The 15,682-nt window shown below is 41.2% G+C and overlaps 1 protein-coding gene across 1 annotated transcript; it reads left to right on the top strand.

Annotated features, from left to right (window-relative positions):
* Positions 1-10,358: 10,358 nt before the first annotated feature.
* On the top strand, positions 10,359-15,498 carry krtcap2 (keratinocyte associated protein 2). The gene is made up of 5 exons (XM_058383670.1): positions 10,359-10,517; positions 12,443-12,597; positions 13,104-13,167; positions 13,292-13,358; positions 15,013-15,498. The coding sequence occupies exons 1-5, from the start codon at positions 10,514-10,516 to the stop codon at positions 15,131-15,133; spliced, it is 411 nt and encodes a 136-aa protein (XP_058239653.1). The 5' UTR covers positions 10,359-10,513; the 3' UTR covers positions 15,134-15,498.
* The last annotated feature ends 184 nt before the right edge of the window (positions 15,499-15,682 follow it).

The following is a 15,682-nucleotide window of genomic DNA, read 5'->3' as shown; positions in this document are numbered from 1 at the left end:
TATATAAAGAAATTGTATAATCATGGATACAGGCTACTTTATGCAAAGTTTCTGTTATAGGCTAAATATTTTAAAGTTAATTAAAACAGCCAAATGTTGAAAATGTGTCTACTTTTGAAGCAACCAATTTCCACACAGTAGCTACTATATTTAAAGTTCTTACATTTATTTACCATACTGATTTTATTACTTGTAATCCATTTCAGATTGATGGGAAGAAAATGGCTCACCTTTTACCAATTTACATGATTGCAGGACAATCTAATTAAGTTGCATTTTTGGATGGTATGTAGCCAACAGTCCATCAGCGATGGAAGGAAGTAAAAGAACAAGAAAACCAAATTGGACAGTACAGCAGTGTTCACTTTTAGCTCAGTTAGTTGAAGAAAATAAAACCATTTTAAAAGGTAAATTTAGCTCCGGTGTCACAGCTCAAGGGAAGAGGCAGACCTGGGAGAAAATTCAAGATTCAAGATCAAACACAAGAACACAAAGGACCGAAAGTTCCTCCAAGCCACATAAAGTGTAAAGTGTGCAGCTAGGTGCAAACAAAGCAAAGACAAGACAGTGCAAAAACAATAAATACAAAAAAAAAAAAAAAAACACAAAAACACAGGACCGAAAAAAAAGAAAAAGAACGTGCAATAAAATGTAAATGAAATGTAATAAAATGAGATGAACTTTGGGGACTGACATGCATTGTGCAAAAATACAATACAAAAAAAACAATATAGCAGCAGTTGAAGATAAACTCATTCCCTCTGGTTGTGCACACCAGCGAGGAATGTGAAAAGCGGTAGTATGTGTTGCAGTCTCAAGCCAGGAGTGAGATTGCTGCACACAAACAGGATTCTCCAAGCACAGGTGAGTGATATTGCAGTTTCTAACAATACCTGGCTTGGTTAAATATGCCTACAGAACTATACACCTAAGCTACTGTGTTTTTAGCTGGAGGACCAACCGTTAAACAACTGTCTCAGGTAGCGGAAACTGTATTTAAATGTACTTAGACACTCAAATATCTGTCACTGGGCTTTAGGAAAAGACAGACAGCTCAGTGATCCAGCTAAAGGGAATACAAAGGTAGGACAAGTAGGCAATACGCAGAAATATCAAGAACAAGTGGTGTTTAATATATAGACCATGTGCCATCTTTTGTGATCCCGCATGTGAACAACCTCTTCTTCTTCTTCTTCTTTCGGCTTTTCCCTTCAGGGGTCGCCACAGCAAATCCTCCTGCCTGGTAGCTCTATGTCTAACATTCTCCTACCAATATACTCACTCTCCCTCCTCTGGACATGTCCAAACCATCTTAATCTGGCCTCCCTAACTTTGTTCCCCAAACATCCAACATGAGCTGTCCCTCTGATGTACTTGTTCCTAATCTTGTCCAACCGTGTCACTCCCAAAGAGAACCTCAACATCTTCAGCTCTGCTACCTCCAGCTCTGACTCCCCGCATGTGAACAACCAAAACAAATAAAAGAATTGTTTTCCGCATTTTCTGCGGCATGGAGCCGTCAGAGGAACCAGGGCCATAAACATCGCAGGTGTGCAACCCTCAGCCTCAGTCAGTGTATCAGATAAGCCTGCCTGCTACAGCCACCCCAACACCATCTCTGCTGGACAGAAAATTGGAGAACGAAATTGATAAATGCAAATTTGTAAATTGAGCTCTGTGACGAATCCCACTCTGGGACATGTCTCTCCCCTGGGTAAACTGAATGTCTTCATCATCACCACCTCTGCTTTCGAGAGGTTCTGGGATTTATCGTGCTTTGCAGATGTTGTGAAGCACTGCACAGGCCGTAATGACTTTGCAGACCTTAGCTGGTGACAGGCGCACTTCTCCATGCAACACATGAAACCTCTTCAGCTGGCCAATACCCCACTCAACTACTGAGCATGTTTTCTTGTGGGCTCTAAAAGTCAGTACAAAAGACATCACAAGTTAAAGTGGCCTAATTCACTCAACAATAATGTGAATATGTTTGATTAAATAGCCTCTCTCTTGTTTGTAGTATATTCAAGCAGATTTGTAACTACATTTTATTTTCATACACAATGATTCACTGTTCACTGAGTCTACCGTTTAGGTAACTGTTGTAGTTTAGCTGTGGTCCTGGGTGGAGGTTGGGTGGCCATTTTGCAAATGTCTAAAATCTTGTAATCTGCACTGAAAACAAGTTGCATATGGATGCTGTAGTACCTCTTTCTGTTGACAAAAACATCTTCATTTTCTGATGGTGCGATTATACAGATGTGCGTCCCATCAATTACACCAACACCACCAGGGAACCCCACTATGTCCATGAATGCCCTTTTGTGAGCCTGCAGAGTGTGAACATCCAGTGGAAACAGTTCCAGGGGCTAATCAGGTACTCACAGCTGGCACAGATCAGGTAAGAAATATAGAAGGTTTCAGAAGGGCCGCTGGAAGGTGTTGGGTCTCAGACACAAAGCACAATCTGGCAGAGAAACAGGCCCAGGTGCACAGGTGAGAGTCATCAGGTAATTAGAGTGGCAGCGTGAGCAGACAGGAGAGGGAGAGGGTGGGTGAGAGAGAGTGCAGGTGAAAACCAGGAACTGGAGTAGCAGGATCCGGGTGAGGCAGCAGAGCAGGGATCATGATATTGGTCAATGATGTTGAAAGTTTTTTTTTTACAACAGTAGGGTTATAATGAAGCTATTTGTAGAGTAATTTCTGGAATGTTTTTTTTTTACCTCTGTTTTTGCATAGGTGGTGGGTTTGCAAGAGATAATTTGGTGTGGAAATTTAGAAATCAGAAAGTGTGCTAACTTTTGAACCTATAAAGCAGGGATGTCCAATCTTATCCACAAAAGGCCGGTGTGGGTGCAGGTTTTCATTCCAACTAAGCAGAAGCTACACCTGATTCCACCTGTTTAATCAGTTGATCTTGGCTTTCAGTAGACTCAGGTGTGGCTTCTTCTTGGTTGAAGTGAAAGCCTGCACCCACACCAGCCCTTTGCAGATAAGATACACCCCTGCTATAAAGTCAAGTTGGCTTTATGATAAAATAAAGTTGATTTGAAAAACCCCAAAAACTCTGTCTGTCTGTCTGTCTGTCTGTCTGTCTGTCTGTCTTTCTTTCTTTCTTTCTTTCTGTCTTTCTTTCTGTCTTTCTTTCTAGCATTGATTTTCTGAGATTTTGTTGACACAGGAGCTGTGCCCTCATTGCCTGACACCCCAACTTCCTGATCTTCCTGACCTGATCTTCTGATATTCCTTTGTCATACCCTGTAATCTGTGCAGTTAGTTGGCATGTAGTGCCAACATAACTACAACTACATACATGTTTAATCTGAGCCTCAGCCTGGAGAAGGTCCCAATGCTTTGGAAAACTTCCTGTGTGGTTCCAGTACCAAAGACTGCACATCCCAGGGAATTTAACCATTTCAGACCTGTTGCCTTAACCTCCCACCTGATGAAGACCATGGAGAGGATTATCCTCTGTCACCTCCGTTCCTTAGTGTGCACAGTGCTCGACCCACTGCAGTTTGCATATCAGCCTGGTATCGGTGTGGACGATGCAGTGATCCACCTGCTGCACCGAGCACTGACACACCTGGAGTCTAGAGGAAGCACTGTGAGAGTTATATTCTTTGACTTCTCCAGTTCTTTCAACACAATTCAGCCAGCACTGTTGCATGGGAAGCTTGAGCAGTCAGGGGTGGATGATCACTTAGCCGCATGGATAATCAACTACCTTACCAACAGACCACAGTATGTAAGGTTGCATGACTGTGTGTCTGAGGTGGTAGCCTGTAATACTGGGGCTCCCCAGGGCACAGTGCTCTCCCCATTTCTTTTCACACTGTACACCTCTGACTTCAGTTTCAATTTTCAAGAAGCTTTATTGTCATTTCAACCACATATAGCTGACGCAGTACATAGTGAAATGAAACAATGTTTCTCCAGGACCTGGTGCTACATAAACATACAACAACAAAGTTGAACACAAAACAGCACCACAGAGCTAGGACAGAAGTTTGTCTTAGCCACGTAAAGTGCACAGTGTGCAGCTAGGTGCAAACAGAGCATAGACAAGACAGTGCAAAAGACAATAAATACAAGAAAGACAACACAAAAAACACAGGATACTTAGCGCCGAAAAGAAAGAAAAGAACATGTGTAATGGAATGTAAGTGAAATAAAATAAGATAAAGTGAAATGATGTAAAAAAGTGTGCAAAAATATTGTGCAAAAATACACAGCAGCGGTTGAGGTAGTGCAAATAGAAATAAACATAAATATGACTATAGCAGCGGATGACAGGTAGAGGTAGTGCAATAAGTAATGAACAATATAAATTATGTGTGTGCATGTCCACACAGTCAAGAGAGAGTGTGTGTGTATCTGTGTGTGAGAGAGACAGAGAGTTGATATACAGTTCAGTCCTGAGTGAGTGTGTGTGTGTGTGTGTGTGAGAGAGTGTAGAACAGTCCAGGGTGTTGAGGAGCCTGATGGCTTGAGGAAAGAAACTGTTACACAGTCTGGTTGTGAGGGCCCGAATGCTCCGGTACCTCTTTCCAGATGGCAAGAGGGTGAAGAGTGTGTGTGAGGGGTGTGTGGGGTCAGCCACAATGCTGTTAGCTTCGCAGATGCAGTGTGCGGTGTAAATGTCCATGATAGAGGGGAGAGAGACTCCGATGATCTTTTCAGCTGTCCTCACTATCTGCTGAAGGGTCTTGCGATCCGAGACGGTGCAGTTCCCAAACCAGGCAGTGATGCAGCTGCTCAGGATGCTCTCGATGGTCCCTCTGTAGAACACAGTCAGGATGGGGGAAGGGAGATGGGCTTTCCTCAGCCTCCTCAGGAAGTAGAGGCGCTGCTGGGCTTTCTTGGTGATGGAGCTGGTGTTGAGTGAAAAATTATAACACTAACACTTGCCACCTCCTGAAGTTCTCAGATGATTCAGCCATTGTTGGATGCTTATCTGATGGGAACAAACAAGAATATAGGGACGTCATCAAGGACTTTGTTGACTGTTGTGAGTGTAATCATTTGCACTTGAACACCAGTGAGATGAAAGAGATGGTGATTGACTTCCGGGGAAGGAGAACACTGCACCATACACCAGTGACCATCCAGGGCTTGTACATTGAGTTGGTGGATATGTTCAAGTACCAGGGTGTCCGCCTAAACAATAATACCACAGTGGATAGTGGGTCGACTCCTCTGAGGCGAACAGATCCACTTCTGCACAGCCGAAAATCTGCCAGATGCTCTCCACCACCTGTGGATGGAGCCACCACTCCCCGGGCCTCAGCACCTGCCTTGACAGGAAGTCTGCCTCCCGATTTATGTGCCCTGGGACAAAAATTGCTCTCAGCAAAAGAAACCTGGTCTCTGCCCAGAGCAGAATCTGCTGCGCCAACCTGAAAAGAGGGTATGAACACAGACCACCCTGATGATTGATATAAGAAACCCCTGTGGTGCTGTCTGTGCACACCAACACATGGTAGCCCCTCAGGTGGGGGAGAAAGTGTTTCAATGCTAGAAACATGGCCCTCATCTGCAGACAATTTATGTGGCATGAGAGTTGAGAGCCCTCCTAGAGACCCTGTGCAGGGCACCCATCCATGACCACTCCCCAGCCTGAAAGCAAGGCATCCTTTGAAAAAGTTTTGCGATGATGATTGCCCCTAGTGTGGGACCCAAGGTCAGAAACTGGGGTCTTTTTCACATAAGGGTATGAAGCCCGCGGCGTGTAACCCTTATGGCACAGAGGGGATGCTTGTTGGGATGAGAGCTGGAACGGCCTCATGTAAAGCAGACCCAAAGCAATAACGTTGCGGGCTGCTCCCGCCATGAGGCTAAGCACTCTCTGCACCTCAGTGACAGAAAGGCTTTGGTCTAGCCGAATAGCATTCACTGTTGACAGTATGGAAGCCATCCGAGCAGGATATAGACATGCCTGCATCCTGGTGGAATCCCAAACTACCCCCAAGAAGGTGGTTCTCTGAGAAGGAGGTATACACTTCTCTGGGTTCAATCTGAGGCTTAGAGACCTCATATGGGCAAGCACAGCATCTCAGTGACTGGCTGCCATGGCCTTCGACTGGGCCAGGAAGAGCCAGTCATCCAGGTAATTCAGTACACAGATGTCCTGGAGATGCAGTGTCGCCAGGGCAGCATCCATGCACTTCGTAAAAGTGTGTGGCAACACGGCTAGGCCGAAAGGAAGAACACAATACTGGTATGCTTGAACCTGCTTGAACCTGTGTTCTGGCAGAATATCTATATAAAACTAGGCATCTTTGAGATCTATTGTAGCAAACCAGTCCTCAGACCTGATCTGCGATGCCATACGTTTGAGTGAGCATCTTGAACTTGAATGTCTTCTGTGCACAGTTCAGAGCCCGCAGGTCCAAAATTGGTCGCCATCTGTCTTGGGAATGACAAAATACCGGCTGTAAAAGCCTGACTCTCGTTCTGGAAGGGGAACATGTTCTATGGCCCCTTTCCTCAGAAGAGAGAGAAGTTGGCAGCTTCTGCCATCTCAACCTGGGAACCCCATGAGCTAAGCCACCAAGCCACCTCGGCGGACACGGGACCCAAGCCATGAGGCGCAGAAGCCTGGCTGGAAAAGACAGCCAAGTGGGATCGGAGCTTGCGAAGAGGAAAACTACTAATTGACACACACACAGAGAGCTTCCTGAAGACAAAGAAAGCTGGCATGATGTGAAGTAGGTGCCTTTGTATGGACTTGTTGGTGCATATTCCCTTCATCACATCTCCTATCCGAGCCAATAAATTGGTGTGCACACAGAGCTTCAGACACAACTTCCTCAATGAAGCATTCCCATAGCGTCAGTCATGACGCAGCGTTGAGTTCCCTCTAAAGGGAACTCCAGAATTTTTTTCAATGGTTTCCACACCACGTGACCCAGTGACTCCAAACCTAAGCAGAATTGTATTTCTACAAGAGACAAATAAGACACAGCTTTTTTGATCGCATTTGAGGGATTCTTCTATTTTGTATTAAGTCCAAACCTAAGCGTAATTGTATTACAAGTCTAGACAAAGACAAAGTCTATACAAACCACTTTATCTTATTTAGTCTTATTTAAGATCATATTAACACCTGCACAGTTGTATGTCTTCTGTCTTATATTCTAATCTTTTTCAAGACTCTAGTGATGTGCTGACCGCTGTTATGTTTGCAGAGTGGGCAGTCCGAACCCACACTCTGAATAATAGCGGATCGGGTTGAACAATAGGCTACATTATTAAAATAGTTGATCCACTGCAGGAGTGCATACACCACAACTACGCCCTAACACTTTTTATTTTTACCTCCAAGTGGATACAGCACAGGCCTATTCTTAGTTTGCATAAGACGGTTGAAATTCTTAAGTGCTAGGAGATCCAATTCTGATTAGCCGCCACGGTTTCATGGAAAACACCTACAGTCAGATCCAAGCGCAGGATAGCATCCCCCATTTTAATTAACACAAACACTAAACATAACATCACATCGACATAATGCAAAATAAACATGGGAATGCCTGGAACCAAACATGCAACATACCATAATGACTGACAGACGGATACAAAAGGATGGGTATAAATAAAGGAACACGTTAGGCACAACAAGAAACAGGTGACAGCAGACATAACATGATCACATGATACACAACAACAACTGTCCGTGAATTGTCCCAGTCCTTACATTAGGTTTGTAGCCGCTGGGTCAGATAATGTGGAAGCTATTGAGAAAATAAAGATTTTTTATTTTTGTCTTGTGCATTTGTGCTCACTCCATAGCTGCAACATGCTAAACCAAGAATAAAGATTTTCACTGAGAATGAAACATTCAGGTGTAACTTTTAGATTTGTAAAAGAAATAAAAGCATTGAGTGCAAGAATCTTATTAATAATTCTCCATTGAATGTCACCTGTTCTTTAGGATAATGGTGGCCTTTACACATGCTCTATAAAGAATTCTGTTTGAGTTTGATTCAGGAAATCTAATAAAGTACCTTTACACTCATCCAGTTTTGGAGACAAAAGTAGGGAAAAAGGAAAAGGATAATCAAAAAATAAAAGTCCATCTCCTATAAACCAGTCCTTCACCATTTGCTCTGCATCTACTGTGAGAGCAGCTTTCCAGTTCACTTTGGCAGAACATAGGGAACTAAGTCTTTCAGGTAAACTTGATAAGGTTGCAACATCACTGTGCTTTTTTTATTTTTTTTTGCAACAACATCGTCGGCAAATGCTGAAAGCTGGATATTGTTTATATACTGGTATAGATAGACCGTGTACTCTTATCTGCTGTAACAAAGGTTCTATTGCAATGGAGTAGAACATTTCAGAGAGTGGACAGCCGTATCAAATCCATACTTTGTAGACGTACAATGACTCCAAAAAAAGTAAAACAATCGAAAAAGAAGTTGTCAATAAGTGCAGTGTTGAAGTACCAGTATGCACTTTTTGGTTTTATAGAAAGTGAGGAAAAGAAACATTGCACCATACAGTCATCACTGCACAGATTCCAAATCATTAAATTCTAGTGTTCCAATCCATGGCCACCGGGGTATAAAATCAAGCACCTAGGCATGCAGACTGCTTCTACAAACATTTGTGAAAGAATGGGTCACTCTCAGGAGTTCAGTGAATTCAAGTGTGATACCATGATATGTTGCCACCTTGCAATAAGTCCATTCATGAAATTTCCTCACTACTAAATATTCCACAGTCAACTGTTAGTGGAATTATAACAAAGTGGAAGCAATTGGGAACAACAGCAACTCAGCCATGAAGTGGAAGGCCATGTAAAATCACAGAGCGGGGTCAGCACATGCTGAGGTGCACAGTGCACAGAAGTCACCAACTTTCAATAGCTACAGACCTCCAAACTTCAGGCCTTCAGATTAGCTCAAGAACAGTGCATAGAGAGCTTCATGGAATGGGTTTTCATGGCCAAGCAGCTGTATCCAATCCTTACATCACCAAGTGCAATGCAAAGTACTGGACTCTAGAGTAGTGGAGATGTGTTCTCTGGAGTGACCAATCACGCTTCTGTGTCTGGAAATCCAATAAACGTGTATGCGTTTGGCTGTTGCCAGGAGAACGGTACTTGCCTGACTGTGTTGTGCCAAGTGTAAAGTTTGGTGGGGGCACATTGGTGCCTGACCTCATAAATGCCCTTCAAGAGGAATGGACAAACACTTTATTAGTATTAGCAGTTTCATGAAATGTGACCACTTAGTGGTGCTATATCATTAAAAAACTTTCACTTCCCCATTACTCTGGTGTCAAAGTGGATATTTGAACTAAAGTTCTTATGCTTCATTAAAGTTTCCTCACTAGGATCCTCACTGGGAACTTACGTAATCTCTAGCTCAGCCTTTCTATGTTTCAATCATCTTTTTTTTTTATTTTAGTGTACCCACATATTTGTCCTTGAAGTTGCCATAAAGGAAATGTGGCTCTGCAATGCTCTTGTTCATTGGCATAAAATTCAGTGCACATGCTTATCATAAGGCCTTGGTGGCACATACACCACATTTAGTGAAATTTGGCCATTTTGAGGTGTATACCTGGTGGCCCCAAGGTCCCTTCGTTGCTGCTTGTAGCTATTATTATTAGTAGTAGTAGTAGTAGTAATAGTAGTAGTAGTGGTAATAGTAGTAGTAGTAGTAGTAGTAGTAGTAGTAGTAGTAATTCAGTTCAATTCAGTTTTATTTGTATAGTGCTTTTAACAACAGACATTGTCTCAAAGCAGCTTTACAGAACATAAGAAACAAAACACATAAAAGCAATAAGTCCTAAATGTTAGACAAAATCATCCCTAGTGAGCAAGCCTAGGCGACTGTGGCAAGGAAAAACTCCCTTAGATGGTAAGAGGAAGAAACCTTGAGAGGAACCAGACTCAAAAGGGAAACCCGTCCTCATTTGGGTGACACCGGAGAGTGTGATAATGAACAAAGTCCTTTCTGCAGTCATGTACAGTCAGCTGTGTGATGCAGATACAGTATATGTAGAATGTTAGTGTGTGTATTAATTAGAAGGTTGTCATCGTCCTCGAAGTCCACATAGGGTTGGCACCGTTGCTTTGAACACCCATTGTTATTATTATTATTATTATTATTATTATTATTATTATTTTACATTTTTAAAAACATCCCCTTTGATTACTTTTGTATCTTCCAGTTGTCCACTGTGTGGCGATATGCACGGCTCATGCAGTCGGACATTACTAAAGATAAAGAAGAAATAAAGAGGGGGCGTTCAATCTGGTTAACTCCTAAATACATTCTTACTTCATAATTAAGTTCACTAACTAGGGGATATGCAAAAATGAGCGGTTAGGCTCCTTACAGTGCACTCTATGTACACTATGGCACTATTTTGGAACACGCCCTTGACGGCGACGTTATGTGACGTCACTCCCTGCCGCCGGAGAAGCTCGCCGAAGTGCAGTATCGTACCCCGAGCTCTCTGTTCATTTACTTCACAGCCTTTTCCGTATTCGGAGTAAAGAATGGGTATGTGCTTATTCTTTTTAAGTAGTCATAAACGAGATAATACAGCTGCTACAGGTTTTAAAAATATTAATAATAAACAAATAAGCCAGCTACTACTACCACCGACTGTACTACAGATGTCTTGACAGTATCTGTGATTTTCCCAGTTTCTCGCGCGCTCTTTCTGTGCATTTGAAAATACATACTCTGAAATGTATTGCAGATGTGTGCAGATGTTGTTATAACACACTGTATCATTATTTCATGTCGAGTATACAGTCCACCGGTTCTCGGTTGCATCTGCCGTCATCACCAATCATATCTTAGCGTCTTCCTAGTGTATATCAGTCTGGAATACACTCTGGATAATTTAGCACTGTTTTTCACTTTTCAAACACAAATCACGTCTAGTTACAAAAAAAAAATCATCTGTTTTTCATCATCAATTCTTTTCTTTTTTTAAAAAGAAACTTAAGTAAGTGGAAACTGCTTTTCTTGTTTCCAGTCGGAAGTTATTGAGGGACGGACACTGACGTGGCCTATAAGCAGCGCCGTGTCTTAAATGTTTCTGCCTACATGATGACGTTTTAAAAAATAAGACGGCGATGGTCCACTGTTTGGTCACTAACGTTTTGGGATAAATATTGGGATTTCATATGTGTATTGAATATTTTCCACTATGCTTCCTAAATGAGGTTTTACACCAGGTATATACCACAGCTTCTCACATCAGAGCTCTGCTCCCGGTGCAACCCCCCCACAGCCTCACACCCCAAGCATTTAAAGCTTGAGTTGTAAAAAAAAATGCAAAAACAAAAAAAAAAAAGAACTTACTGTGGGTGCATCTCAATAAGCTCTCTAGGTAATGAGTCAATACATCATATAAGTTAAGTTGTCTGTATTTGTTACATATACATTACTGCACAGTGAAATTCTGTCTTCACATATCCCATCCTTTGGGGGTTGGGGTCAGAGCACAGGGTTAGCCATGATGCAGCACAACTGGAGCAGGGTGGGTTAAGGGCCTTGCTCTAGGGCCCAATAGTGGCGATCTTCCAGTCAAAGACCCAGAGCCTTAACCACTTGAGCCACCACCGCCCCACAAACTACATACATAAACTATGTACTCTCTTTGTAAAAGCTACCACTACCACGGCATTAATCAAAAACAGGTCAATATCCTTGACAGTATTTTTTTTTTTATGTTGTTTTAAATACATAGTGAGAAATAATGTCTGTCATTGTACTTGAAGCAGAATTGTTTTTTTAAGGGAACTAAGTGAACATTGATATTCCCTGATTTCTGTGGTGCATTGTGAGATTTTTTTTTTTTTTGGGTGCAAAAGTCCTAGTGCACTGAAATCATTCTGCGATTAAAACGGAGAGAGAGAGAGAGAGGGAGAGAACTCTTAAAATGGCCAACTTCCTGATCAGTTCCCTGGCCACATATATAGAGAGCTGTTTGAGATACACCCAAGAAATCAGTTGTTAGCAGTGAAAATGCTAAATATGCAAATGCAAATAAATCTATATAACGTAAATTCCCATCAAGTACTAATTGCAGTGAACATTTATGGCATATTAACGATGAGAATTGTAAATGTGCGATCCACAAGCCAGACATTTTGTTACTTTTTGCTGAAATTACTGAAAATATCAGTACCGTATGCTCAGACAAGAATTTTGGAACATAATTTTTCACAATATAATATAACCTAGGATCATATCACTGCTTGCAATCGGTCCAAAACTAAATAGTTTTGTTACTAATAGGGAACTGCTAGATAACCGCCAAAAGACTCTTTTGAAATAATACTTTGATATTAGATTTATTTATTTTTTTTCATTTTAGAAACAGATCTACTGACTAACGCTTATTGTAAAACCTGCTTATAGTAATTGTGGTTATTGTAATCTCTCTCTCTCTCTCTCTCTTTCTCTCTCAGCGGTGAACACAGGGACGTCTCTGGTCTTGTCCAGTCTGCTATCCGTGCTGGTCTTTGCTGGTATGCAGATGTTCAGCAGGCAGCTGGCCTCCTCTGAGTGGCTCACCATCCTGGGAGGTTTCCTGGGCTCCTTACTCTTCGTCTGCTCCCTCACTGTATCCTAACATAGCTTCACAGCTTTAGCTTTTGTTGTCTAACATCATCACATTGTACCATATATGACCGTAGTATGGCAGTAGTTAAGGCCAGAGGCTTGTGTTGTTGTCACTCAGGAATCTCAATGAGTTTTATTTGTCAAAGTACACAGTTATCTAGAGTATTCAACTTGCAGTGAAATGAAAAACTGGCCTACTCCTGCTAGGTTGTTAAAAAAAACGATGAGTAGTAATAATAATGAATAAAAAGACGTATAGTATGTGATGTGCACAGTGCAATATGTTGCATGTAGTAGCTTGACGTGTTACGGTTGTGCAAACATCACAGAATGAAAATTGATATATTTAACATGAGGGTGAGTTACATGTAGTAACAGTAAAGTGCAGAATTTCCTTCAGACAGAGTAATGAGTGTTTATGGAATCCGATATGGAAGTGCTGAGACCTGTGTGGAAATATATGAAAATGATGTCCAAGTCTATTTTTTTTCCTGAATCAACCCTCAGGCCTTTAACAATCTGGAGAATCTTGTCTTCGGTAAAGGTTTCCAGGCAAAGATCTTTCCAGAGAGTGAGTGAGAATACTACTGCTTTTATTCCTGATCTGTCACAATGTTATATGCCTTATAAGTATGTAAGTTTAGTGTCTGGATTTGTATGAAGATGAATCATTCTCTCTCTCTCTCTCTCTCCAGTTTTTCTGTGCCTGTGTCTGTCTCTCTTCGCATCTGGTTTGGTGCATCGTGTGTGCGTCACCACTTGGTGAGTTACAAAATCTAGGCTAAATAACCGTAGCCAGATTTAGACACAATGTGCAACGATTGTTTTTCTGTTTTTAACAGTGAAAATTTATTTTATTTCATTTATATGATTAATGTTGTGTGGTTTTACTGGGCTGAAAAGCACTCTAAAATAATTTTATTATTATTATTTCTATCAATCTGACAAATCATTATATATAGATTCAGTGTATTTTACATTTTGTTCGACAAAGCAAATATTTCTAATTGCTTGTTTTACTGTTTGATACATATTTAATAACATCTTTTTCTTAAATTAACAGCATTTCAGCAAAAAAAAATTGGTAGAAAGAATGAACAGAAATGTTAATATTTTGAACATGTTTAATAATCTATACTAATGCGAATTTAAAATGTATTCGTCAGATAAACAACCATACACTGTATAACAGTGAAATGCTGTTCAGCTGTCTGTGTTATAAAATGTGAATAAAACTAGAATAAAAGTTCAGTTACTATAAAAATAGAATTACCAGTACAATAGGAAAGGGTAAAATGTATAGAAAAAATATATATATATTAATATGGATATAAATTGCATCTACAAAAATGAATAGAATAGAATGAATATAGAATAAAGTCCAGCTGTGTGCTAACTGATATGTTTTACAATTGATAGTAATAAAGTTGTACATAAAGTTCGTAGTGTATTATTTACTAGATTTCACTGCATCACACCTGTCACTTTTACTGGATGAGTTAAACCGTCCATATTGGCAAAAGTTTTGGGACACCCTTTCAAATCATTGAATTCGGGGGTTGGGCTCGGCCCCTTAGTTTCAGTGAAAGGAACTCTTAATGCTTCAGCATACCAAGACATTTTGGAAACTTTAATGCTCGGAACTTTGTGGGAACAGTTTGGGGATGACCCCTTCCTGTTCCAACATGACTGTGCACCAGTGAACAAAGCAAGGCCCATAAAGACATGGATGAGAGAGTTTGGTGTGGAGGAACTTGACTGGCCTGCACAGAGTCCTGACCTCAACTTGATAGAACACCTTTGGGATGAATTAGAGCAGAGACTGCGAGCCATTCCAAAACTGGGATGTCTGCCTTTACATGTACATGAATGTAATATGGAGTTGGCCCGCCTTTTGCAGCTATAACAGCTTCAGCTCTTCTGGGAAAGCTTTCCACAAGGTTAAGGGGTGTGTTTATGGGAATTTTTATCCATTTCTCTAGAAGCGCATTTGTTGTCAGGCAATGATGTTGAATGAGAATGCCTGACTCGCAGTCTCCGCTCTCATTCATCCCAAAGGTGTTCTATCAGGTTGAGGTCAGGACTTTTTGAAGTTCCTCCACACCAAACTCACTCATCCATGTCTTTATGGACCTTGCTTTGTGCACTGGTGTGCAGTCATGTTGAAACAGGAAGGGGTCATCACCAAACTGTTCCCTCACTGTTGGGAGCATGAAAATGTCTTGGTATGCTGAAGCATTAAGAGTTCCTTGTAGTGGAACTAAGGGGCCAAGTCCAACCCCTGATGAACAACACCAAAATTTAATGATTTGGAGGGGTGTCCCAAAACCCTTGGCAATATAGTGTATCTTGCACTTATGGCCAACATGTCAGTCAGACACCTTTTAATAGTTTACTCCTCGACTTCCCTTCACAGCTTGATATTCTCGCTCTTCGCCCTGTACTACATCAACAAAGTGTCAGCAGCTCTTTACCAGGTGGCCGCTCCTGCAGCAACTCCTGCTAAAATCACCGGCAAGGGCAAGAGGAAGAACTGAATGATTGAACATGATGCATCATCACAGCAACACTGATTATTTGGTACATTGCAGTAATGTTTTGTCTGGCCCATTTTATGATTCCTACATTCCATTCCACAGGCCATATACGTCCCCAATCAGGAGTCTCAAAGATTGTCAATGTTTCTAAAGAACACATATTGTTCATGTATGTATTTCTGATTTGCAAATTCAGCATTATGTTAGATTTGTTCACACACTGAAGTACACCGAACTGTATCGATTCCTGATCGACTCTGTAAAGATATCGTGTCTTTCCATTCATAGCTGTGTGAATTGGTTTCTCGTAGGAAGTATTTTTGTTAAAGAATTTGCTATTAAAACACTTAAAATCCTTAAAAAAATCCTTTTTTCTTCTTCTTCAAAGCCTTTGATACTAATAGACGATGGTTTTACTCAGAGACATGTTTAATAGAAACATTTAAGAAAGTACACATTTTAGAATTTCAGTATTGTACTAAGTTTATATAGTACTGTATTGTACTGTACAGTATTAAGATACAGGAGGAAGAAATTATGTAAGTAAGA

The sequence above is a fragment of the Hemibagrus wyckioides genome, linkage group LG01 (genome assembly GCF_019097595.1).
Source record: "Hemibagrus wyckioides isolate EC202008001 linkage group LG01, SWU_Hwy_1.0, whole genome shotgun sequence".
Lineage (NCBI taxonomy): Eukaryota > Metazoa > Chordata > Actinopteri > Siluriformes > Bagridae > Hemibagrus > Hemibagrus wyckioides.
The sequence above is the reverse complement of the archived record's forward strand: the minus strand, read 5'-3'. Positions and strand labels throughout refer to the sequence as shown.